We start from the raw sequence: 26,908 nt of genomic DNA, 5'->3' as shown, positions 1-26,908 counted from the left end.
AAAAATTACAAGGTTTCTGCACTCTTAACTCTGATGGCCAAGTAAAAACGACAGACTGTCTCCAAGACAGAACGGAAATGCAAACCATTATTTAAAAAACACATTCTGAGTGTCAAATGGATTGGGATGGATTTCACAATATCTCACTGACATAAAGCACTTAGATACCACTTTTAATTAAAAAAAACCCCCAGAAAACCAAAACCAAAACCAAAATCAAACAAACAAACAAACCACAAAACAAAACAACCAAAAAACAAACCTTTCCATGTGGTTTTGTTTTATAATAACGATTTTTGACTTAAGTCCCAAAAAAGATCAGGTTTGTTCTGGAAAACCTGTAAAATGCCAACAGATTTCTCAAAGAGACAGTCGCACCAAATCACCAAAGTCTGATCTCCAAAAGTGAAACAAAGTATTAACACTGAAAAAAGAAGAAAGAACCAACATATCAATGCAGTACGATTCCAGTTTTTCCAGACACAATAGATTGAGAAAGAACTTGACACAGTAAATATTTCTTTTTGAGTGAAGAATGCATCAGAATTCTTTTTATCCAGCTAAAGCATAAACACAACCACTTATGGCTGAGTAGAAGACAGGGCTCTGTCTTACTCAAGTGCTTGAAAGACCTGAGAGCAGTCTCATAAAGGATTATCAAAGGTAAAAGAAAGGTTGCTTCCTTTCAAGCTTATAAACTAGCCAGAACAATCCCTTAATTTTAAAATTAAATGCAAAATGCATTAACACCTTTGACTGAATAACTATGCTTTTAGACAAGTCTACCACACACTGGCTGTGCTAATTTAATCATTATGACGTTTCTCACAGAGAAGAATAAACATACTCTGTTTTCTTATTACTCTACAGTTATGGTCTCATTTTTCTAGCTTAAAAAAAGAATTTATGCAAATAATTTCTTGCATACTTTTTCCCACAATGAAATCCCAGTTTTAGACAAATCATGTTTTAGACAGGTGTGGCACCCAAAGAGGATACTAGGTAAATGCTATGTATTATTTTTATAAACCTTGGACTACTTCTATTCTACAATCATTAAAAATATAGGAATGCCCATTTTTATTAGTTCTCATACATAAAAATAAACTTGTTTACTATGGTTTTCTTTTTCAGTCTGCAGATATTCTACAATGTAGTTTTAAATCTTTTCATGTTTCTATAATGTATTCCTATCAATACTTTCCTGTTTTCTTCATCTATAATAAAAATGTAGATTTAAAAACATTTGATCTTACAGCTGGTATTTCAATACAATGTAAAGCTTGATAGTGTTCATTTCCTTATAAGTATCACACTAGTCTTCCATGGTTTACTACTTTGAAAAAAATGAGATAAATAATAAAATTTGATAGATTAAAAAAAATTTTTGAAAAATAGGATGTTCTGCTAGCCCATCACACAGCCCACAGAATAAGGCATTTATCTTGTCATTACATAACCACCATTTGGCATGAGGGCCAACTTTCCTTGGAATGTTCTTTACTTGTTTCTCTTTTTAAACCAAGATATGAAGAGCACCATCCTTTAGGGTTTTTTCCCTTTTTGTATACCAGATGAGATAAGGCAAGCTTCTCAGATTGAAGGTTAAGCCACTCTCATGGGTCTGACATAAGCAATCGCTGATCTGTTAGATGGCCATGACTTCTTAAATAAATGTCAAAAAGTAAATATGCTTTCTGCCCCAGCAGAAAACTTAGTATCAAGGAGGAAGAATTTACTATACACTTTCAAATAATTTTATATAATTATATTTACGTCATAGGAGATTGCAGAAGTAGGTCCTGATGCCTACTACCTTCTACTTGACCATCTAGCAGGGATTAAAATACAGATACCACACAATTCTGGGTACACCTGGATGCCTGTGGAGTCCTTGCACACGACTCTGACAAGGAAAGCAGGTGTCTGGAGCTGTGAATCTTTTTGTGGTGGGGGTTGTGCACAGTATGTTCCCAGAGCAGCCTTCAGCTCCCTTCACTGATGAGGCTGCATTGGTTTTCCTCCAACTCATGTCAAAACAATGCTGCTTCAGCTGTGTTTCCACAGCAAGTGCTCCTTCTTCAAAGCTTTTGTACCTAAGTGCCTTCTGTCTCACCTCAACACAAACTACTCACCTGTTTAAGAGGCTCTAAATGTTTTTCACTGAAGCCAAAGGAAGGTAGAGAAGACCAGCTTCATGAAATCAATTCCAGAAATGCAACTTTTATCTAGAATCTGTTTTGATTTAATCACAAGGTTGAAAGACTTGATTCAAAAGCTCTCCCTTATCTATTTTACCCCAAAACTCCTCTTCAGATTTGATTTGCTACTATTCCACTCTCATATTTTTCAAGCATCAGATAATTGCTCTATTTGTGTGCTTCACACCAATCTGCAATACTGAAATACTGATACAGGTCCAGTGGCTGATTGTGGAGCACAGATCTGCATACATCAAGTCATTTGAAGAAATCTCAAGACTTGTTCCAAGTACAGTAAGAATCTGAGCTCACAAGCTTGCTCCTTTGAATTCCTCAGGGTTTCTGCTTTGCAATGCAATATTCCAAGGCATTTTTAAATTTGTGTACAATTTCAAGGGTGGCTATGGGATGCACAGCAAAAGAACTAGTAGACAATTAAAAGCAGAGGACAAAAAATTCTAATTTCACTGTAGTGATATTGCTTTTTAAGCTGTGTATAGTGCCCACGTATTAAGCCAGCAACTGCAGAAAAACATTTGTATTTAAATAGACTCAATACAAACACAGATTTGAATACACAGAAAACAGAAGCCTTGTCATTTGGTAATTTACTATGCTTTGCTTCCCCTCAGAAGCATTTAACAACATGAATAGCAAAATAAGTCCTGCAAATCCCATACCAGACTCTTCAGATAAAATTCAAAAATAAAAATTACATACACTCTTCTATAACCACAGATAAAGATTTTCCAATTACAGCTTATTACTCTCTTTCTAGATTGAATTTCCACAGAGTCCTCTTATTCAGAAATTTTCAAACAGGAATCTCTAACATCTTCTGAAGAGTAGGAACCATTTGAGCTTGTTATTTTGGCCAAGTGCTATTTAGTAGAATAATGAAACAAGAATCTCCCCCATACTACACAAACAAACAAAATAAAAGAATCCCATCTGGCAGTATTATTAACTGTAACTAGCCATTATGTCATTAGTATCCTGCAACAGTCTAAAACACTGAGTAAGATTTAATACTGTGATTAAAAACTTCTCAGTACACTTTTCTCCCCGGTCATATTCACAAGTGGACTGAGCACATTCTATTTTTCCACAGGAAAAAAACAGCTCTGCTTTTAATTTTTTCACAAAAAATTAAATAAAATCTGTATAATAATCTGTGCATTACCCATACTGGCAACTTCTAAATCAACACGAGATGTTTTCCTGGGAGTGATTCTCATATCAAAAAAGAACTAAATGCAATAAAACCTATGGCTTGTATTACAGAGGTTAGCTTAGGTATCCAACTGGATTTGCACCCTCCTTACTTATGAAGCTACAAAACAAGTTTATTTATTATTACATAAAAAAACCAAACTGTCAGTAAAAAGAAACTGAGTACATATTTCCTTCTTTTGCATGTTGTTCACAGAAAAAGGGCTGGAATAAACCTAAGTCTATCGCTGAGCACAGTCTGATGCAAGTGCATCAGGTATGTAAAATGTTCTTTCTGCTGTTCCTGTAGTATGGTCTTCTAAAGGGTGGCTGGCACCAGACAGGAGTTCATAAAGAGGAACAAGTTTAAAAATTCATAAGGAACGTACAACAAGCCTTCTAAAGATTCAACTGCTCTAGTTTCTACTTAAGAAAACAAATTTATAACTATAAACAAACCCTAAATGAATATGCGTTAGACCACAATTTTTCTGAAATTAAAAATTATCAAATTTATGTCTGTTTGTCAGAGGGGAGAAGAAAGTGACCAAAGACTTCTCACTCTCATAGACCAATACATATCTCTTCCAACAGCCTCTTAAAAACTGAGTTTAGGATGACATTTTAACCCCTCTTCAACTCTACTTTATTACAGCTTCTCAATACGTAACAGGTGAACTATGCAATAGCTTGATAAACTGGACTAAAATTTTAATTTTGACTCCAGACCCACCAACGGAACACTACTGATTCCTATTCTTTCAGGCCTTGAGCACTACTGCCTGCATGCTGCTCAGGACTATCTTAGTGTTTCTGGCAAAGTATAACAGACATCATCTTTTCTAGAGTTTAGTACTTTTGCACTTCATGAATGCCAGTATCTTAAACTAGAGTCTCTACTTTTAAAGTATCGTTCTTCATGAGATCAAATCATATATTCAGATTTCACAGATCTGAACTTATGTCACTCAGTAAATGAAAGAATGATTTGCATCTTTCTTACAACTCAGGTCAACCATTAACTAAAATATTTTTCTTCTTACTAAAATAACATTTCCCCATTTTTCCTTTCTTACAACAAATGATTCCTGAATTATCTATGTAATAAATTATAGCTTAATCAGTGTTCATTTTGCATCCAAAAATCAACAAAGCTCCAGATAGCCTTGCTTCTTATTCTAAATTATGCTAAACATCTAACATGTCTTACTAAAAAACAGATGGCAATTTAAGTCAGAATAACACAACATAGAGAAAAATGGGAAAATTCTTCCTTGAAATTGTGGTTATTCACCAACATTTACTTTCAAGTACTTTTTTTCTGTCCCCTTCTTTCCTTTGTTGACCACTGTATTTGAACAACTAATATTTCAGTCTAAATCTAGAACTGGTCATTATTTCCCTCATATTCAATTACACTTTTGAAGAAAAAGAAAAACAAAGCAAAAATCACCTAGAATTTACCATGCACTCAATTTGACAAGTGTTCAGTGTTGCCTCCTTAAATTTTATTTCATCTCAGCTCACGGAGTTACATCTTTCCAAACAACTTAAATTTTGGCAGCAATGCATCCATCAAAGAAGGGTAAACAATTTGATTAAAGACATTTTAAAAAGAATCATTTCATTCACACAGCTGACATCTGAACAATACCAAATATTTAAGGAGTTTTTTTTAAATCAGAATATTTTGAATTAAAAGGGACCTTAAAGTGCATCTAGCTCCAACTCCTCTGCCATGGGCAGGGACACCTTCCACTAAAATATGACTTAATCTCCCGGAGTCCCTAGTAATTTTCACAATGCTGAGCCAAACAGAAACATAAAATCTTTACTCTGAAGCTACATGTAACATCGTATATAGTGTATCAACTACTGCTCCCTGGACCAAAAGAAACTGTTGCCATGCTAAAAAAAAAAGGTTGGCTTGCTGCCTGAGCTGGTAAGGCCTTTTTCAGCTATTCACAACCAAACCTGAAACATCATAGTGCCTGTTTTCACCTTCATAAAGAGCTCCTGAGACTGAATATCAGAAACAAGGCTGTTTGGATTACTCTAAACAGAATACAGAAGGTATTTACCCCACATAACCACATCCATGGCAACCACAAGTTCAGTGGGTAGGAAAAAGCCCTAGCACAGGGAGAACAGGAGTGCAGATGCCTGTGAGCACCGTGAGCTTTGTGCTTTCCCAGGCCCATAGCAGAACTGCCCAGCTCTCACACACACCCACCGGGCCCTGGGACCACTGCCCTCCCTGTTGAGTAGTGCTTGATAAGCACACAACATCAAATAGGTATCTTCTCTCCAGCTGCCTGAGCACAGGAACAGGACAGGCCTCCTAAAATAAACTGTAATTTTTCACTTTTGTGTGTTTCAGTCTCGTGCCTTCAAATGGTCCCTACACCATCTCTGAAAAGAATTCCTTTTTAACTAGCTAGCTTTTCTTTTCCAAGCATTTATTGAGATGAGACTTAGCTTGAGGGATTTTTTCTTTCTTGCCTATTTTTCACTCTCATCAAATTAGTAAGTCACATTAATATGTAATACATTTAAAATAAGTAGATCAACAAAGGCAAAAAAGCCATAGCAAACATAACAGTGAAATCAAGTCAAACCAGAATCACTTCATTTACAGCTATATTTGTACTACACTTTGTTTTAAAGGAGAGTGTGCCAACTTCAGGTTACTTTTCAGCTTAGTACACACACACACACAAAAAAGGACTTAGATGAGGTTCACTGTCTTACATTACACTTGCAGTACTCTGTACTAAGAGAAAAGCTTTGCTTCCAGGGTAACTAACGCTGTGCCTTCACATTGAGATTTCTCTTCAAATATTCTGATACACAATTTAATACAGAATCTACCAAATTAATTAAAAAAAAGTGGTAGCCAGGTAATTTATTCAGTTATTATTTGTTCACAATAGCCTTTCATTTATCCATATCCATTGCTCTAATGTGTACCTTCAGGTGGGTTTAACATTCTGTCTCCAAACGAACCTGATAGATCTTTTCACAAAGGCATGTCAGAAACTCTCATATCCTTATCCTTACCTTACCTGGATAACTGAATACAATGAATTTGGGCAAGACTTTGTCCATCTTCCTTTTTCATTATGTCCTGAGATCTAAGGTATTAGTAATTCATTAATTTTAAATTTCAACTCATTTCTATAACTTTATTCTGATTTTAATTCTGAAATAGTGTCATATGCCATGCCTATATCTCTGCATTATCTAGACTGTGGTTGTATTTCACAATGCATCTGGTTTCCCAGTTCCAGAGGTGGATTTCAAAAGAATTTGTAAAGTAGAATCCTTTTCTGACTATTCTGAAAATGGTGCCTGGACCAAAACTTGTTCACTCTCCTTATCCTCAAAAGTAAGCCAGAAAAGACATAAATAAAAGGTTAAATTCCCCATGATTTCTGCAAACGAAAAACCAAGTTTGGCAAAGCACCATTCCCTGACTTCTATTTTTTAATGCTTGTACTGAATTACAAGTTTCTGATAAAAATAGGAATGTGTTGACTAGTAAAACTACTGATTCTCCTTGGTGCTTTGTCTTCATTTCTTGTTTCAGTTATTGGGAGAAGATGGTTGATCCTGCAGTGTTTCTTCTCCCCAGCCTCTCAGAGGGAAACATATCACTTACTGTTTCTATTTATCATTCAGCTTCTTTTCAGCTACAAATCAGAGCAACATGGTTATTAATCTGGAAGACAGTTTATGTGCATACAGAAAAATTACTTCCATTTTTCTATTTCATGCTTTAGCAGGTATCATTTAGCGTAGTCTCTTGTCTATCTCCTATTTTTCTCCATCATTTTCAAAACAGGGTTTTTAACAACATACTTCATATCTCTTCTTAGTTCTCTTCTACACACTGGAGATTTACATAATACAGCTCCATCAAAGACAGAAAAAAAAAAAAAAAAAAAGAAAAAGAAAAGGAAAAAAAAGAGAAAAGAATATCAATAAGCATTTTCAGCCAGCCCAAAACAAGCAGTCATTCCTGGCTAAGCAAGAAGACACTAAAGGGGGTCAGCAGGAACAGTGGCCAAGGGAACTAAACCAGTGATGAACACATGGAAGTGTCCTCCCTGTATTCAAACAGAAAACAATGATAGAGATTACAGGCTGAGCCCACTCACACCAGTGCAGTACAGTCCGCTGTCTTCACCGTGGCTGGTAGGGGGCTGTTTCAGATTTGTGCTAAACATGGTTGATAATACAGAGATATTTTTGTTATTGCTGGACAGGGTTACACAGTGCCAAGGCCTTCTCTACTTTTTGTATTGCCATGCTGGTGAGCAGGCTGGAGGTGCATGCGACATTCAGAGGGGACAGAGCTGGGACAGGTGACCCAAGCTGGCCAAAGGGATGTTCCAGACAACATGACATCATGCTAAGCATACCAAGAAGGAGGAATGGGGGAACATTTGTAGTGACGGTGTTTGTTTTCTTCCCAAGCCACTGCTAGGTGTGATGGGGCGCTGCTCTCCTGGAGATGGCTGAACACCCGCCTCCCGTGGGAAGGGGTGAATTCATTCCTTGTTTTGCTTTGCTTGTGTGTCTGCTGCTTTCCCTATTAAACTGTCCTTATCTCAACCCATGAGTTTTCCTCCCGTTATCCTTCTCATTCTCTCCCTTGTCCCACAGGTGGGGGAATGGGGCTTGGCTGCTGGCTGGGGTTGAACCACAGCACCACCTTCTCCACACAGCTTGCAGTGCCTGCCATGAGCATTTCTAATGGTCTGCATAGCATGCCAATCATCTTACACAGGAAAAGCACTGCCTACACTGTAAACACAACCATCCACTCAAATGCACAGCCCCTCCAGTAATGGAAGACATAAGATACCTTTTCTTTGCAAAGTGTTGTTTAAATATCTACTGTCAGAGGTGCTACCAACAAGTTGGGAAAGCAAGACATTCAGTGAAGTGGAAATGCAGCCTCTCCCCATATCATTTACAGGCTGCTTAGTTTCCAGAAGTGCCAATTCTCATGTCAATGAAAACAAACCCACAAATTATGCCATAAATATTCTGCCTCTTTCCAAACTGACATCCCCCCTCACAACGCTCATGCATGCTATCCAGAAAATTACTGTACATTATGGATAATCACACTATTTAGGTATCACACTATTAGCAAAAGGTCTACTGTCTTCTGTTTTTAAAAGGTACCAACACTAAAAAAAAACCTAACACAAACAAAGAGAGCAAATTTGATAGCCAGGCCTGCTTAAGTATTTAACACAGATCTGTTAGCAGTAGTATTTAACACAAGCCTTAGCAGCAAAATGAAAAAACTAGGCTCTTCAACCTTATAATGTGGCCCCTTATTACCTACCAGCATCAAGCCTGTTACTCTTTAGATACAGTCTTCCCAACTCTTCACACTCCTACAGCCAGAATTCAGGTATCAATAACATTCTGCAGTTAACCTGAGAACCATAACACTTTCACTATCACTGCATACTGAAAGAAGATCCAGGAGTGAAAGGGTTCTTGCAATCAGCAACAAAAACAACGGTTGAGTCACCCAGAATAAGCTCTTTAAAACCTGCACCTCATACCTGACATATTTTAGGTCACTTAAAAAGAGAAATTGTTCAGCCTTCTCTGGTTATTGTCACAGGTATACAAATATTATTTCTGAAAAACATTTAACACCAGAAGCTGTCATACATTTATGCTTTTCAAACTGGCATCACAAGATTTAAAGCCATCTCTGCATCAACAGATGTAATTTAACCCTGCACCACACAACCCAGTGACAGCCGCATGTCCCGTGTATCCTTCCAAACACCACACGCAGTAACTCCAGCAACCGGGAATCTCACCTAAAAGAGGCCCGCAGCCCCCTGGACGCTCAAGGTCAACGCAGGACGACCCTGGCAGCCCAACGCCAAGCTCATTCCCAGGCAGGCGGGAAGAGCTCTCTGGGGAAGATCCCCCACGGAGGGCGAAGCCAGGCCCCGCCGGCCGCTGCCGGGCTGCGGGTGAGGCTCTGCGCCCCAAAACTCACCCAGCTGCGGAGGAGAGGGGTGGACAGGTGCCACAGGTTAATTGATGCAGCCTAATTAACAGGCTATAACAGCCCTCCCCGGCCTCCTCAGCATCTGCCCCTCGCACAGAGCCCAGCACGGCCCGGCTGTCGTCCGCCCCGACGGTGCCGGAGGGTAGGGCAGAGCAAAGCAGAGGAGAGGGCCAGCTCGGCTCCAGGGGCGGACCCTCCCGAGCACCGGCGCGGCGACGGGGGCGAAGGGAGGGGAGCAGGAGCAGCAGCCGCCGGGCCGCGCTGCGTGCCCGCACCAGGGTCCCGAGGAAGGGGCGGAGGGAGCGGCGTTACCTGAGCGACCCGAGCCGGAAGAGCCCGACCGCCACCGGCACCCCCGCGCCGCCCTGACAGCTCCCGGCGTGCCCCGCGCCGCGCCCGCCCCGCCCGCCCGCGCCGCGCAGCGCCCCCTGGCGGGCCGCGGGCGCAGTGCGCGGGCGCGCAGCGGGCTCTGCGCGAGTGCGTTTGTTTATCTTGCTGGTATCGACTGAGTTGGCCACATACAGCGCAGGGAAAATGGAAGGTGGGTGGTGCTTTAGAAAATTATACTGCAACAGGTTGCCACAAGCTGTGGATGCCCCATCCCTGGAAGTGTTCGAGGCCAGACTGGATGGGGCTCTGAGCAATCTGTTCTAGTGGAAGGTGTCCCTGCTCATAGAAGTGGGGGTTGGAAGGAGATGATCTCCAAGATCACAGAATCAATTAGGTTGATAAGATCTCTGAGATCATCGAGTCCAACCTATGATCAAATGCTACCATGTTAACCACACCATGGAACTAAGTGCCATGTCCAGACTTTCTTTAAACACCTCCAGGAACTGTGACTCCACCACCTCCATGGGCAGCCCATTCCAATGTCTAACCATCCTTTCTGGGAAGAATTGCCTCTGAATGTCCAGCCTGCACCTCCCCTGGCACAGCTTATGACTATGTCCTCTTGTCCTCTCTCTGGTTGCCTGCCAAGCAGAGGCAAACCCCCACCTGATCCCTTCCAACCCAAACTGGTCTGTGATGCTATGATGTGATATTATCTTTACATTAGCAGTAGCTGTTTTGGGAATTTTTAAAAATTTCTTGTGATTTGTATGTTTGAATCCCTACTACGCAAAAAAGTGTATGGGTGCCCACATGGACGGTATTGGAAGGAGTTTTTTACTGCATTGCAAGAGCGATTTTTCAACTTACCAGTTCTACAGTATGAGGGGTGCAGCTCTTAGATTGTAATCTGTTGATTTTGAAGTCATCATTACAGTTCTCAAATTTAAACAGGCTTCATAACAGCAATCAGAGCTCATGGTTATAAAATACTTGAGTAACTGCAGAAAAAAAGAAAAAAATGTGTGTTCAGCTTACATGATTAATGTTTTAGGCTTTGTCTGAGGACAAGTATTTCTAAAATATTGCCAGGGGAAAATACCATAATATTTATAAATCTACTCAGTGACTTACGTGGCTGGCCAATATTTAATGAAGCCTAATTTTATTCTCCAGACTTGGGATAATAAAGAGTAAATGCAATTCCTTTTCTCATTAAACTATACCAGGAATTGGTACATGAAAAATAGTTACTTTCTGAAAAGCTGACAATTTTGACTGGTTTTCTGAAGCATCAACTATGACTCCACATGTCATGTATTTTTAATTAAAATGGTGTACTTAAAATTATTTTTTTCTTTGAAGATACTTATAAATGCCTTTGAGGTGTAATTGTTAACTAGGCTGGTCATGCTTTTGGAGCTATTTAACAGTGGTGAACTTGACAGAGGGGAAGTGACTGTCAATAACTGACCATGTGCTTTCACAGGCTGCTGCATTGCAGAGTGGTTGGATTTCTAAGCTTTCCTTGTGCAGAATTTAGTAGTGGCAGTTAAAGCTCAGAGCTCCAAACACTTCTTTCAAATTGTTTCATCAACTTTATGTGCAGTGGCAATCAAAAAAGAATATTGAGAACAAGACAGAGGTGGTTGTTTGGCTGCTGTGAAAAAGGCTGGTGCAGCTTCAGATTGATTATGGTATCAATCCTTGTCTTCACAGCTCAAGGGGGATGTACAGAAGTTGGGAAAGGCACTGTGGAGCGATGTCTTGCTGCTATATTACAGCAAGAGCAATAATGACTGCTTCCCTTCGATGCAGAGAGAGAAGGCAGGGGAGAGGATTGATTAAATTCCACAAAATCATGAAAGGCAGCAAAGTTGTTGTTAACCAAACCCCACAGTATGAGAATGAGGAGGCACAGAGAATTCTTTTCTACAAAGCAGAAAACTTCTAGATCATATTGGCACCAGGGGCTGGGGACTTGGACATTATCTGTAGGTTGAAGGATACATTATTCATATTGATGAAAAACACATCCATAAGTGGCCACTGAAGGGATTGGGTAGGGATGTACCCATAGGGGAAGTACCTGGCAGCAATCACATTACAGAACTCTTCCTTATTAGTACCTTGTTCTACTGATGTTGGAGTCAAAATACTGGGCTGGGTGCAGCACTGATGTTAGGTGTACTTGCTCTGTAGGAAATTTACCTTCCTTTCTCTGTAATTATTTCACAGCAGAAAAAGTGAGAAACCTATAATAGACAGCTTTGAATAAGTGAGGCTCATACTCTGCAAACACTTAAGGTTATTCATAACTTCCTAGCTCTGGGTAAGCCTTTGTAACATCAAAGACCCTTTTGCTAATACTAGGAGTCAATTCTCTTATAATTATACGGGGTTTATGTTTGACATATGACCTACTTGTCCACAACAATTTAGCCAACAATTTGTACATTCGTTTGTGAATTAATTGGAAATGAAACCCACCATGTGGATTAATTCTTTTTCTTCCTTCAAAAAAAAAAAAAAAAAAAGGAAACAACAACAGAACCCCAAACCACCACACTCAGAACAGCATAGTGGATGGTATAGCTCCATCTTAGAATACTTCAATTAATGAATGCTTTGTAAAAAACAACAAAATAGCTCAGTTGAAACTCTTGACCATTGTCTGCTGTATTTTTCCCCCAAAATCTAACCTTGCTTCATCTCTTCTTTGGGACTGTTCTGCTTGATTTTGATAACTCCAAGGACTAAGAATACTTCAATATAATCATGTCTTTGATAATAAATTGCTAAAAAAGTAACATGAGCAAATTTGCCTATTTGAAGATATGTAGGTCATGTTTTAAAACAACTCTCTGCAACCACAGAAGGTCTTGTGACTTTGAAAAAAGTAAACATTTTTAACATTGTGAAAGACTCCTCTTCTATGAAGTGAAAGTTTCTTTCCTTGGTGTCCTTGAATATTGGACATCAACTTCTTACGTACTGTGAGGGCAGCATCCTGGATAAAGTGTGCAGTGATGACTGTTCATAAGGTAAGGGAAAGTCACCAGGTGTGTCAGGGTAGACTTACAGTCTCTTTTATGAAAGATCTCATGAGAGGCACTAGAAAACCTCACCCCGGAGCAGCAGCTGATTGCTATGAGTACAATGTGACAGCATTCAAGAGCTGGATGCACGTGGATTGGGAGGAATTCAGGCAGACTTGTAAAGCTGCAAGAAAGGGTGGAGAGGGTTTCTTTCACAAGGCAGGGGGTGAGCAGTGGTGCATGACCTGCCATGGGACACAGTCCCCAGTGCTGGGGAGCCTGCCCCCGTTTCAGCAGACACCTCTGTTCAGTCTGAACTCTGCAGTCATGATGGGGTGACCCCAGCCCGCTGTTAGCTCACAGGTAGAATCAGAAGTGCAGAAGCAAGAAAAACAGTGGGTTGAAACAATGATGTTTTAGGAGATGAGGGAAGAGGAACAAAACCGAAACAAACCCACCTCAAACATACAGACTCACCACCTCCCACAACACGACTACTGATGTTCAGTCAGTCTCTGAGCAATGGTCACTTTGGAAAGACTACGCCCCGAGTTTTTACTGCCAAGCTGTACGACCTCCCCCCTTGCCCCAGACTGTTCTCCACCTCCAGCCTACTAGCTGGGTGGTGCAGGGTGAATTACTGAGGAGGCCTTGACAGTGTGCAAACACCGTTCAGTAATAGCTAAAGTAGCAATTCTATTATCATTATCAACGCTGTGTGGCCACGAATCCTGAGCACATACCCCCAGGCACAGCCCACAGTGCCTGTGGGGAGGTGCCCGAGAAAAGGGAGCCGGCGGTGGTGTGGCAGGAAGGCAGGAGATCACAGCCCGGTGTTGACATAGAAGAGACTGGGCATCAGAAAACCCTGTGAGACCAGCGCGTTGTGCACACCTTGACCCCGGGGCTCGGGACCCGATGGGACTCATCCCCGGGCCCCCAGGCCTGACCGCCGCCAGCAGACCCGGGGACACTCTCCCGCCACGGCTCCCAGGGCACCGCCGGAGCCCTGCTGCTGGATCCTGCACTTGGATGGCAGCAAGCCTATGCAGGGCTACGGGCCTGGGCAGGAGTGCAATGAGAGCTGTTCGGCGGAGAAGGGTGCGGGGGGGCGGCCCAGGTGGCAAAGGACGCCAGTGGCATCCTGGGCTGTGTCAGCAATAGTGTGACCAGCAGGAGCAGGGCAGTGATTGCCCCCTGTACTCTGCAATGGTGAGGCCGCACCTCGAGTGCTGCGATCAGTTTCTGGGCCTCTCAGTTTAAAAAGTATATTGATGTGCTGGAGTGCGTCCAGAGAAGGGCAACAAGGCTCTCGAAGGGTCTAGGAAACGTCTTACAAGAACAGCTGAGGGAGCTGGGTTTGTTTAGTTTTGAGGAGTCAAGGAGAGCTCACTGCTCTCTACAACTGCCTGAAAGGAGCTTTTGGGGGCCGGTCTCTTCTGCCATGCCTACTGTGCCAAAACTAGCGGGAATGGCCCTAAACTGAGGCAGGAGACGTTCAGATTAGACACTAGAAAAATATTTTTCACCGTTAGGGTGGTCTGGAACAGATTTGCCAGGGAGGTGGTGGAGTCGCCATCCCTGGAGGTGTTCAGGAGGCGGAATGTAGGGTGATACGATTTAGGGGTGTGAAAAAGGCATATTGTATATGTGGCTCTACGCAGATATTTACTATATGTAATCTGAAAGATAGAAAAGTTATACTATATTAACATTAGAATAATGTAGTGAATGTAGTTTTGTAATTAACAATAAGTTATAGTACAATAGAAGCTGTGTATGTGTGTTATTTTTTTTTTGCTCAAGAAGAAAAATTCCTCAGCAGAGAGATAACATTCACAGAGGCCCCTAAACCTTACAGAGGCCTCTAAACCTTCTAGTGAAGAAGAATTTATGGCCTCTTATCCACAGAACCTAACTTTCTCAAGGACGTATGCTCTCATGCGTTCTTTTAATTAACAGAAAGCTTTTGTGACAAGAAACAGCTGAAAATTACTTGTTTTACGTAAGATATGAATAGTCATAAACTGAAGGCTTAAAAAAAGAAGACTTCTCTTTGTTCTGGGCCCTTCTCCTTCCTAGCCTTTGTCTGGGAGGGAGGGGGGACAAAAGCCCGGGCTACTTTCTTTGCTCTTGTTGTCTCATTATTTGTCCTGTCTCTGAAAACTTTTTTTAAACTTTTATTATTGTATTAATATTTTTGTAACCAATTTTTATTCTTTATTAAATATTCATAAATTTCAAAAAACGAGTGATTGGCGTTTATCACAGGGGTTACAGCGGCAGTGCTGGGTGGACGCCTGGTCCGGATGATCCTAAGGTCTGTTCCAGCCTTGCTGAGCCTGTGATTCCGTGACTCCCGGTCCCACGCAGGCGGCGCTGTGACGGGCCGGCGGGCGGGCGGCGGCGCCGCGCCTGCGCGGGCGGGAGAGCGGCCGCTTCCTGCGCGGAGCCGGCGCCGCTCCGCCGGCATGGCGGCAGCGTTCCTGCTGGAGATCAGGCGGGGGACGCAGAGCGCGCTGCTGGTGCTCCGGTAGTGCGGGGGCGCTGCCGCCCGCCGCCGCTCGGGCCGTGCGGGGAGCCGGGGGGCGCGGCGGGTCTGGCTTTCGGCGTCCTTAGCCTTCGGCGGGGGGACCGGGTTGTGTGCAGGCGGCTCCCCCTTGCCCGTTCGGCTCGGCACAGCCCGGGCTACTGTGCAAATAAATTTTTCCTGAGAACGGTGGATTGTTTCTCTCGGCTGCTCCTCGTTCACCGCGTGGATCCCGGGGCGCGACTGGGGCTGCGGGGGAGCTGCGGGCCGGCCCGTGTGAAGCAGCAGCGCCCCCCGACAGCTCCTTCCCGAGGCATACCCGTTGCTTTTCCTCCGCAGCGCGGCGGCGGAGCTCCCCAGCGCGCCGGTGGAGGTTTCGGTGTGCGCGGATTCCCTGGAAGTGAGGAGCGGCGGGAGCTGCGAGGCGGCGGCGCTGCCGGCAGGGGTCAGGCTGGCGCCGTCCTCGTGCCGCGGCCTCCGGCACCTGCGCGGGGACGGGCTGCACCTGCGCGTGCGCCTGCGCCTGCGCGGCCCGCCGCGCGCCGCCGGTGAGGGAGCGGAGGGGCGGGGCGGGGCTGGGGCTGCTAAAAGGGGCAGGGTGAGCTGGGAGGGAAAGGGGCTGCAGAGTCTGTACAGCAAACACCTTCTGAATTGTCAGCTTTAGAAATTGAAAAGTGCGAAAATGGCGTAATGAAAGGGAAACGAGCTGTGTTTGGGGTCTGCTAACAGTGCCCCCCGCACCACGCCGTGCTTCCCTATAGCACTTCAAAATGGTTTTCTTTCTTTCCTGTTCCGCGTTTGGTAGCTGAAAATCACAGAACCATAAAATGCCAAGGTGTTGGAACGGACTTTAAAGATCCTCCTCACTGCCATTGCCAGGGATACTTCCCGCTAGACCAGGTTGCTCAAGGACTTCCCCATCCCGGCGTTGAACACTGCCTGGGCTGGGGCAGCCTCAGCCTCCCTGGGCAGCCTGTGCCAATGTCTCACCACTCGCAGTAAAGAATTTCTACCTAATATCTAACCTAAATTTCCATTCTTTCAGTTTGTACCCATTACTCGCTGTCCTGTCAGTAATGCAGTAATCTGATTCATCCAGGCAATTAGACTACACCTCTCCGTCCCTGGCCACTTAATCATAAAGGATTATGGGTTTGTGTTGGGGCTCATTATTCTCACAGCTGCGGTTTCAGACGTCAGTGTCACAGGTCACATCTGCAAAGTTACCTGCTCTGTTTCCATGATGCCAGTTCAGGTGTAGGATGTGTTTGCAATAAATAGAAAGCATGGTAGTAGAGCTATTGCTTGCTTTCATCCTAGCATCCAAACTCAATATGTTTAGATTTATTTCATACAATGTGACACAGAAAGATGTATTAAATAATACAAAATTGCCATTCTGAGCTTTTAAAGTAGAAAAGGAGGATGAAATATGTGATACACAGCAATGACTTCAGCACCAGAAACACATTGGAATACTCTGCTGAGATTGCATCTGTATATTAATCTGTAATTATGCATGTGCTTTGACAACTCAATTATACTAAAATTATTTAATGTGTCATATTTATGAGATGTTTCAAAAGACCAATGATGAAGTTTTAAAAATCAACCTTGGAAAGTCTTGCTAGTGAAAAATAGGTATGTGAACCAGGTGGTAATCAATGTATATGTTGGATAGTCTTAGTTATGCATTGATGTTTTATATTATTATGCAAAATAGTTGAAATTCTGGAGCCTTTAAAAGCCACTTTTCTCTTGTGGCTGAATCCTAAATTTCAAATATTGAGTGTCAGTGCTGTGAGTAAACTTTGATTCTTAAGTATGAGAAAGTGGGTAATGCAAAGCATATTCATATGTAGAACTCGGCTTACAGTTTTACTTTTCTTCCCCTTAATGTTATCAGATAATTTGGGGAGGCTTTTATAACTTCTTTTTTTACTTTGGAGAAGTAATTTGACCTGCTTTTTGTGAGACCATTTTTGCTTTCCTGGCCTACAGAGGCCGCTGCTCACTATCTTTTCCTGGAGTATTTCCTTAATGGTTGGTTTCTTACCTACCTGAAAATGTAAAACTAGTGTCTTCTCCCCATCCTAACTATTTGTGTTGCATATTGATGTGTCCCCTCGTATTGCAGATAGACTGATTATCAGAAATATCATTACAAAAGAGTGGTGTTGAATTTTGATTTTTATAATCTCTGCAATTATATCAATGTATCAACTCCCCTTCTGAAGAGGATTTGCAGAAATAATTATTCACATGTACAGTTCCTACTCAGTTATATGGGGCATGAGGTGGGGATAGCACATTTTTTTCCTAAATACAAATACTTGCTTCTACAGGTAAAAAAATTAGGGTTGTGTTTAAAATGTCAGCATTTTGCTTTGTCTGTTAGATTTATTCTTTTTGGTTTGAAGTATTTGGCAGGATTTTTTTGTACAAGTGACTGAAAATTTCATGCAGTTTTGAAGATTAATATATTTCTTTCCATCTATAGATGTGGTTTTTACTTTGAGGGAAAGCCTGAAACCCAACAAGAATTACATCTTGTACTGTCAGTCCTGTGGTGACATCGTAGTAAAAGACCGGTGAGTACTGCAGTGTCTTCTATTTATAGCAATAAATGCCATGGTGATTGGTATTCATGTTATTTTGTGTGCTTAGAGACAGCTAAAAGGTATTTATTTTGAAACTGATAGACAACTACACATTTGAAGCACTGCAGATGACAAAAAGCAAAATTACCTGAAACAGTTTTTGGCTGTTTGTTCATTTACTCCTTGATTTCGTTCTTCCTCTGTACTTCAGGTATCCTTTTCAGTTCTTTTCATTCTCCTATAAATTTCCTTCAGTCATCATGCTGTAATTGTAGAGTGGCTGCTCAGAATGGGGATATTGACCACAGCTTGCTTTTATCTTTTAAGCAAGAGCTGCCTCCGCATAGTCAGGGATGCTGAATTTGGAAACACGGGAACTGTGCCTTAGCTGTGTGACTCGGCCTTATCTCTGTTCCTTACAAAGTCTGCAGAGTGAATGAGAATTTTAATAAAAAGGTCCTGCATTGTCTAGCTCTTCTGATGAATAATTTTGACAACTTCAGCTGAATATATAAGAATTATAGAGGTGCACACAGTCTTTTATGATCTGGGTGGCTCCTAATAGTCAAAACAATAATACAAATATTTTTCGTTCTCTAAATTCCTGTTACTTTCTTGTCATAAGTATTTATGGCTAGCTGAATGTAACTGAATGAGGATTTCTTAACTTTCTCCTTTGAAATGTCTCTTCAGAAAGTCTAGTAATAACTCTGATTTTGATACATTTGTAAAGTAGTGGAACTTCTAATTTCTAGTCAGTAACATTTGCTTTCAAAACATATTGCACTTTTATAATCATATCTCTTAGTGGGAATTTTCCTGAATTTCAGCACATCAAATTCATATGCATGTAGTTTAAATCTTTTGGTTCTGCATCCTGTAATGTGACACAAGCAGAATTTTTGAGAAAGGCATAAGAATGCATGTCCATGGCTTTTCACTTGGCAATTCCCCTTGCAGGGAGCCTCTGAGCCCCTTGAAATGCTGAAAAAAAAAACAAAACTAAGACAAGACTAGAAGAGTGGAGCTGCCAGTGTATGCAACACATTCTGTTCCAGCATTTCCAAAAGGAAGAAAGTAGCATAGTCAGAACTTCTAGCTGCAGAAGAATTCATGTGTTCTTCTCTCCAGGAAGAGTTAAGTATGACAGTGATAGCAGAGGTGGAATGATTGAGGGGAAATTGCAGAACTGTGTGAAAGAGAGCATATTAGAGTCTGAATTACTAGGAAAGGGTCTGTAATAAGAAAAACCCAAGATGTAGAAAATCATACCTTTAAGAAGAAATTGAAATAAATGGGATTTTGTTTAAGTAAGGTTGTGAAGAAGACAAGATTCTTCCAATATCTAGGAAGTTGCTGCAAAGAAGGTGGCCATAATCTTCAGTTGAAGCAAGAGGAATCTACATTAAAATGAAAAAAAAACCCCAACAAACTGCCCCAAACCTATTCTAAAGCTTTTTTTTTTAACTGTTAGAGATTGCATAGGAAGCCTTCCTTTCAATGGTTACATTAAGAAATATACTAGAAATGGTTTAAATGTAAGTAGGAAGTAATCCTTCCTTGGTGTACAAAAATTGACTCTATATATTTTCTGAAATCCTCTGCCTAAGACTGTTTTCTTCCATAAATCTGATAGCTCTTCAGAGGTTAGGATTATGCTCTTTCATTCTTTTCCATTGCCCTCACATTATCCACATTAGAGAAAATTATTAGATTTTTTTTTTCTTTCATCATGCAAGAGCTGCAAAGAATTAGGGATACTTTCCTTTTTCTTCCTCTCCTTCCAGTTGGGCTAAGCATACCTCATATATAAAATAATTCTTTAAAACTTTATTTTTTGTTATGAAGAAATTCTTAAAGGCTTGTGGTATGTGGATGCCAGGTGCCCACCAAAACTGCTCTATCACTTCCCTCATCAGCTGGACAGGAGGGACAAAATGGAACAACAGGGCTCTTATAGACTAGTGCTTAACTTCAAACTTTTAAAAAGTAAGTTAATTACCTACTTTTCTGGCTGGAATCTGAGAACTATCTACAGCAGGAGATTCAGCTTGGCTAGATTAGACACTTTCAGGAGAAAGCTACTCCTAAAGGTCCCAGCCTAAGAATCGTTTGTTGCTCTGTGTTGCTCTCTGCTGCCCGTGAAGGCAGCCCAGGTGGCTATCTTCAAGGAGAAGCTCATTCTTAGGAGCAAGTCTGGGGAGATACTTCACCCTGTTTTCTAGATTTTATCATGTTACTTAGTAGCCTCAATTTAGTCAGTACTCAGTAAACCTCAAGTTGGTTTTGTTTGTTTGTTTTTCTAGGAAGGTTCCATTTTTATTAGTGTTACATTTTTCCAGTTCTGGTGAGCCAGGATATGGCTTCCCACACATGAGTGGCAAAAGCCTAAAATACAATGGAAATTGTATATTTTCTGTATAGCTCAGAGCTAGGAGGAGTTTTTTTAGGAAATTCCTACCGGCTGGAAAAACTGCTTTTCTTGAAAAAGAAGTGAACATCTTTATGCTGTAGACTGTGGGAGTAAAGAAACGTTGATGTAATGAAACAGGACAGCATGAGTCTGCAGCTTAAGGTAATCTCTTGTCTTTTTTCTCACTTGTAAGAACATTGCTGAACAATACCAGCTTTTTGTTACTTTTGTGTAAAAAGCAATACAGGAAGACATTTTTTTGCAGTGTAAGTCCAGGTGCAAGAACTAATTGTAAAAGCTGATGAAGAATCAGTTATTAGGCCAGCATCAGAACTAAAATCAGAATGAAGCTGTTACTTTGGCAGAATTGAGTAGTATCTCAAGCAATATATAAGACCACAGAAATGAAGACACACATGGGTAGTGCTGAGAGGTGCTCTTTTTTAGTTTTGGTAAAGCTGCATCATAGGATGAGTTATTCCAACTTTCATCTGCAGGTGGAGCAAGCAGAGTTTAAAATGTATTGTCTATCTAGAAAAAAAAGGTATTTTTTTAATAAAGCATTTTTCTTTCATCCACTGAACAGTTCAAAAGGGCCAATAAGCTACAGTGGGAAGAACTGACATCTTCAGAAGATGTTAGTCAGGGAACTGCAGGAAAGGGGGGATGCCTAACGGTTGGCTTAGCAGCTGTGTTTTTATTTGCAAAACAGCACCATCAGCAAAGTTGTATTTGCAAGTTTTAAGTAAGGAGTAGAATCAAGAAACTCTGGTGAACGTTTCAGGTGACAGCTGAAGAAATAAGGTAACAAAAGGAAAGCATTCAAGGAAACTAGGCAGAGAGCAGAAAATGCAAACCCAGTAAAACATAATGAAAACAAAGTAGTATTTCCAGAAGCAGTATCCTTGGTCCATACAGCTACCCAGGAGAAAGGGATTTGCCTTTTTGGTATATGACTTCTGAAAGCTGGATCTGAGTATCTGAATCTAAATTAAGATTGAATTATCCTTTGTTTGTTTTGTTGGTTTGGGTTTTTTAATGAATATATACTGTGGTATTTTTTTCAGGTTTTAGCCTTTTCAAGTCTGGTATCTGAAACAAAGAACATGCTGAATCTTGCTGTGGCATGAGTCTGTTTTTGTTGGTTTTATATCAACATTTGTTGCAAGGGAACTTTACAAGAAGTAATAATAAATGTAATTGCAAATGCACATTATATTTTTCATGACAGGGTAGAGGTGTTTTATTTTTGCCATGTGATTCATTTCAAGAAGGAACTATGTCAAATTTTGTCTTATAATCATTGGAGAGTCACCCTTGGGAAATGCTTCATCACAGACTTGGCAGGGAACTCAGCCATTGCTTTCTCAGAATTCACCCAAAGAAAGTGCCTTTGGCTGGAAAGAGAGTCAAGCACTTCCTTTTGAGAAAATGCTATACTTCCCCCACTATTTGTAGGAAGCCTAAACTCTCCTTAAGTATCTTAGAAATGAATTATAACATACTGAAATATTTGTCTTTTTCTCCTCTCTAAGGAAATTTCTCAGAGTCCTTCCTCTACCAAGTGAAAACTGGAGTGATTTAGTTGAAGAGTGGTGTTGTCACCCTGACCCCTTTGCCAGAAGCACTTTGCACCCTCAACACGGTGACTGTTTTGTTGGAGACACTTTTTTTCTGTTGAATTCAGGAAATGAATCACATGTACCTGAATCTCCCATGTGCTGCTCAGAGGCTGGACACCATACTTTGCAAAGTGGCTCCAACTTGGTAAAGTATTTTCTTCAAATAGTTTTTAGGTGAAGTTATTTGGACTTTTTCATTGTAAAGTACTTTTTTTTATTACTAGTTTATTTAATTTCTATGCATTACAGAACTGTTTTGAAGGTCATAGGGAGTTCTTGACATTAAGCTGTACAGAAGCCAGAAAATATTCCAGGCCATGTTTTACATTTTCTAAAGCTCACACCACAGTCTTGATATTGACCTCAATATGGAAGCAACTTAGTACTATAAACAGAAGCTGCTTAATTATGTAGTTCTAAACCCAGATATTTTCCCCCAAAAATTATCATGAGTGAAGGACATCAGAATTTAGTAAGATAATAACTGTGATGGGTTAGATGTTTGTTAAAGGGTAGTGGAGGAAAGAATGAAGTGGGAATTGAAGTAAGTAACAATTATTTTTTTCTTACACTATGACTTGAGGCATAATCATAGCTATGGTTAAAGAGAAGTGTGACTTTCTTCTTTCCTTTTTTTTTCTTTTTTTTTAGTTTTTGAAAGATTTGGAAGTATCAGAATGTGTGCTTTGCATTTAGATGGGGCTGTCTTAGGTTCTTAAGGCATAGTAAGAGAATTGAGTTTGTTTGGCTGCTCTCTCCAGTGAAAGGAACCTGCCATCCCATATTATAGCTCTTCATGTTGATGTTTCTGAGGTGTTCTAGGATAAGAGGTTCATCAACCAAGTCTGTAGGAAGAAGGCTGTCATTTGGTGTAGAAACATCAAAATTTGTTGTTGCCAAGAGAAGAAAAACATTTTTAGGAGTGCTTATGTTTCAATGGTGGGATAAAACCTATGAAGAAAGACAGTTCAGTGCTTTACTTTTGGACATGTAGCACTTGTATAAAAGTTCAAGCAGTGACCTTTTCTTCCACCAGAAGAACATCCAGGAACTCAGTTCACCAAAGCCTACATTTCCATAAAGCCTTTCCTGTTAATCTACTGCTTGTCTGCATTTGTACTGATGAAGGTTGGGTCTACACATGCAGTATTTTCTCCCAATACCAGTATAAAACATTTCCAGCATAAATTCCAGCATGAACACAAAGCTTTCCAGCACAGAACATTTAATCTCTTGAGAACCAGACACCCTGATTTCTGCCTGCTGCTCATAGTGATGTCTATTATCCCCAGTAAGAGTCACCAGGATTCTCGCAGTTCAATGGTTGCTGGTGCAATGCTCCATGCGACCCCTCTGCATGGGGAGCAGTTCTGGCCTGTGGTCCCTGTCTGCAAGGCTTGCAGCTGTGGTCCCTTGGGTTCCTTGTTGCATTGTTCTTTGAAAAACAGAATATGCAGAGAGGAAAATAAAGACTGATGGCTGTAAGGGTATCAGCATGGCAGAAGCAGATTATCTGTGACAATGGAGTTACTTCTCCTACATTTCCTTAAGAAGGAGGTGGACTAGATGATGCCAAATTTCCAAGAGGACAGTGCTTTCTGCCAGAGGTTGCCAAAATGAATTCTTGCATTTCAGTAATCTTAAAAGAGATCTTAGAACACCAGGAATAAATACAGGAAGAGGCAGGGTGCATGGAGTTCGTATTGCACGCTTCTTTGTCAAAGAGAATATTTATGAGAAAAGGATTGATATGGAGGCAGAAACATAATAAAAGGATGTGGACCAAAGATTTTATTGAGATATGAGTCAAACCAGGATAACAGCAGAACTTTTGAAGGAAGGAGGAGGCTGTTTTATATCAGAGGCATACTGAAGTAGTATATTATACATAAATAGTAGTTTAGTGTGATGAATTTTCATGTTTGCATCCTTATACTTGCATTGAAGTTGAGAATTTGTCCTTGTTTGTGTCCAATCTTTTTTTCTGTATCTTTCACACTTGCAATGAATTCTCATTTCTGTGTTTGCTTATTTCCAGCATCACTCAGTTGCCAAGCAAATGAGCACAACTGTTAGATCCAGCAGAAGCTAGACTAATAAGGAAAAAAACCCTCATATTGAAGCACAAAATTCTTCCATAATATGAGTAATAGAAAGTTACAGGCAAGACAGATTGCTATTGTCATAAATGTTCTCATTTTGGTGAATATTGTTGCAATCTGCCCCAGTATGAAAGTTCCTTTTTAATTGCATTGCAGTTCTTTGGAAAGTGTTTGCCTATGACCAAAATAGTAGCAGGAATGTACCAGAGATGCTTAAACAATGTTTTCCAGACTCCAGTGGGACCAAGACAGTATCCATCCATTGCAAACTTATTTTTCACATCTATTAGTCTTCCAGTGTAACATAGTTCTTAAATGTCACATGGTCTTGCAGCATCTTAATAGTATCTCTTGGGGAAAATATTTTTCCTGACACCATATCAGGGATCCTTAGGAATAGAAACAGAAACTATTAGGCGTGTGATCCACCTGCATCTGCAGATTGCCAGCAGCTGCAAGTTGTCAAATAGATAAATTGATTTAATTAGTTGAGCTAAAACTATCCCTTTTTCCATTGAAGCATGATACAACGCGTTAGTGATGTTTTTTAGGCACAGTTCTCAGTCAGCACCTGTAACTGTAGCCAGAAAAAAAAATACTCAAGTTGTAGCTTTCAAGGAAGTACAGTGCATTCTGTACTTGTGCTGTGCAGTATTTGTATCACTCTCAAACACAGGCTAATGTAAAACTGTCTGTTTATCCTTGCTTTTCACACTGAGCAAGTAATTTCACTGCATATGTTTGAGAGGGAGTTGCAAGGTAGAAATTGGGAAAGGAGATAACTTTTTTCGAAAGTTATACAGATATATATATATATATCTATATAGATATATATAGATATATATATATATATATGAACCAGATGATTTTCCTGATCTCCATAATAAGGAGACTGTACTCCCAGCATAGTCAGTTCTCGGTCTTTTAGTTTTCTTCTCTGTTTTTGACCATCATTAAGGTTTTATATATATGTACTGCTTTCAGACCAGAGCTCTAATGTGCTACACCCAGGTTAGTAAGCCCACACAGAACCAGTTCTGAAGTTTAGATTTTGGATTAAAGTAAGAATTGTGCTTACTTGTTTGATGTATTGAATTTAAATATTAACACTGTAATTAGTAGGAGTCTAATAGGGTAGATTTCTTCTAGAAACGAGAGCTTTTTCAAAGGGCAGTAATCGAGACATAAAGCTAAGGCAAATATTCAGTGGTTTTGGAGAGTGTAGAGACTCCATGAACTACATACTTATATCCACATTTTTTGTTTTTAATAAGCCCTAGATGACATTGCTTCCTCTGAATTTATGAAGACTTTTTGAACTTGTGTATACTTTTAATATGAAAAATGCTTTCCTATAGAGCATACCAAACTATATTATGCATCATGTGACAAATGCCTTCCTTTTTTTTTGGATACAAACAGTGCTGGAATTTCATAGCATGAGCTATGAGGAGATTTGTTTGTTTTTTGTTTTTTGTTTTTTGTTTTTTTTTTCTGTTCAGCTTTTCCTAAACATTTGTGATTTTAGGTATCTCAGTGAAACCCCTCAATTTTCTGTCTTCCATATGTTCTCCTGTTACATGCATTTTCATGCCACATATGGAAACTGGTTTGCACTTCTGACAGTTATTCTTTGTTGATACTTTTTCTGTATTTGTTTGAATAGAGGGAGAAGGCTTGTTCAAGAACAGAATCTACTGCACCTTTCTGGAATATTGTGCTGTGTTGTGCACTTCAGCTGTTTCCTAGTAACTCAAAATAATCTGCAGACATTTTCTGCTCTCTGCTGAACATTGAACTGGTATTCAACTCCTATAAAACTGTCCACAGTTTCTAGAACTTGTTACTGAGTCATGGTAGTCACATTGCAGCATACTATTTTATCTATATATTATGAAGTACTTCATTTCAGCTGCATTATTTTGCCCTTAGCACAATCAAATTTAGCTTATCATTTTATCATCCAGTCACTCAATATTATGAGATTCTTCTGTTAGCCATTACAGATTGTGCTGTGTGGATATATTGCTAGATTTTAAAATTAATGAATATAAATTCAAATATGAATGTAAATTTAAAATACGAAATTTGCAAGCAAGTCCAAGTGTATAAAGCTGAAGTAGTGAAGGCAAATAAGTGTGCATGTAAACATAAAGAGGACAGAAACAAGTAAAAAGTTTCCTATGTGCTCTGTAAATTATGTTGCAGCTATGCATTCTTTTTTCAGAATATCTGAGTGACATCATAATTTTTTTGTCCTACAGAAGTCAAAAGAAAATACCAGAGTAATTTGTAAGCACTGCAAGACAATGCTGGGAGAAACAGTTTCATCAGGTATGACATGTCCAACCAAAACTAGACTTGACTGCATCAGCCATTGAACAGTGCAGGTTAAAAACACTGAAGAAAAGTAGTTTATCAATAAGGTGTAGTGATAATTCCTGTGTGTTATTCTCTTCTGCAACAGATGAGGTTGTTGCTTGCAGTGTTAGACCTTGAAAATTACTTTCAGCAGGAATTTTCATTATCCTTGTTTCTGTGGCATATTTGGCTACTTCCAAACCTTTGGAGGACTCAATGCATGATTCCAGTTTACTAGGAATCCCAGTAAAAATGGAGACTCGAGAAATTACAGGGTGCTTGTTTCTCTGTCAGTTCCACAGAATAAGTGAAAGGTAACTTCAGCTCTTGATCAACACAACTACAAGCTGAAGATTGCTGACAGTCAGCCTGGTTTTATAGGAAGGAAGCCTTTTCAGAGAAACAGGTTGTCTCTCATCCTCATCTGATGATGAGCTGCTGGGA

The 26,908-nt window shown here is 40.4% G+C and overlaps 2 protein-coding genes across 3 annotated transcripts in view; one reads left to right on the top strand and one right to left on the bottom strand.

Moving 5' to 3' along the window:
- Positions 1-9,853, bottom strand: part of DOP1A (DOP1 leucine zipper like protein A) — a 68,129-nt gene extending 58,276 nt beyond the window's left edge. Inside the window, exon 1 of the mRNA XM_063389551.1 lies at positions 9,778-9,853. The gene's annotated coding sequence lies outside the window, so the exon portion shown is untranslated. The remainder of the gene's footprint in view (positions 1-9,777) is intronic.
- A 5,310-nt stretch (positions 9,854-15,163) lies between these two features.
- Positions 15,164-26,908, top strand: part of UBE3D (ubiquitin protein ligase E3D) — a 77,931-nt gene continuing 66,186 nt past the window's right edge. The window contains exons 1-5 of one of the 2 annotated variants that reach the window (XM_063389541.1): positions 15,164-15,369; positions 15,706-15,914; positions 17,867-17,957; positions 21,915-22,146; positions 26,368-26,437. In XM_063389541.1, coding sequence (XP_063245611.1) covers positions 15,308-15,369; positions 15,706-15,914; positions 17,867-17,957; positions 21,915-22,146; positions 26,368-26,437 — 664 coding nt within the window. In that variant the 5' untranslated portion in view covers positions 15,164-15,307. The remainder of the gene's footprint in view (positions 15,370-15,705; positions 15,915-17,866; positions 17,958-21,914; positions 22,147-26,367; positions 26,438-26,908) is intronic. The other variant, XM_063389540.1, reaches the window with a different exon arrangement.

This window comes from Prinia subflava, chromosome 2 (genome assembly GCF_021018805.1).
Source record: "Prinia subflava isolate CZ2003 ecotype Zambia chromosome 2, Cam_Psub_1.2, whole genome shotgun sequence".
Taxonomy (NCBI): Eukaryota; Metazoa; Chordata; class Aves; order Passeriformes; family Cisticolidae; genus Prinia; species Prinia subflava.
The sequence above is the reverse complement of the archived record's forward strand: the minus strand, read 5'-3'. Positions and strand labels throughout refer to the sequence as shown.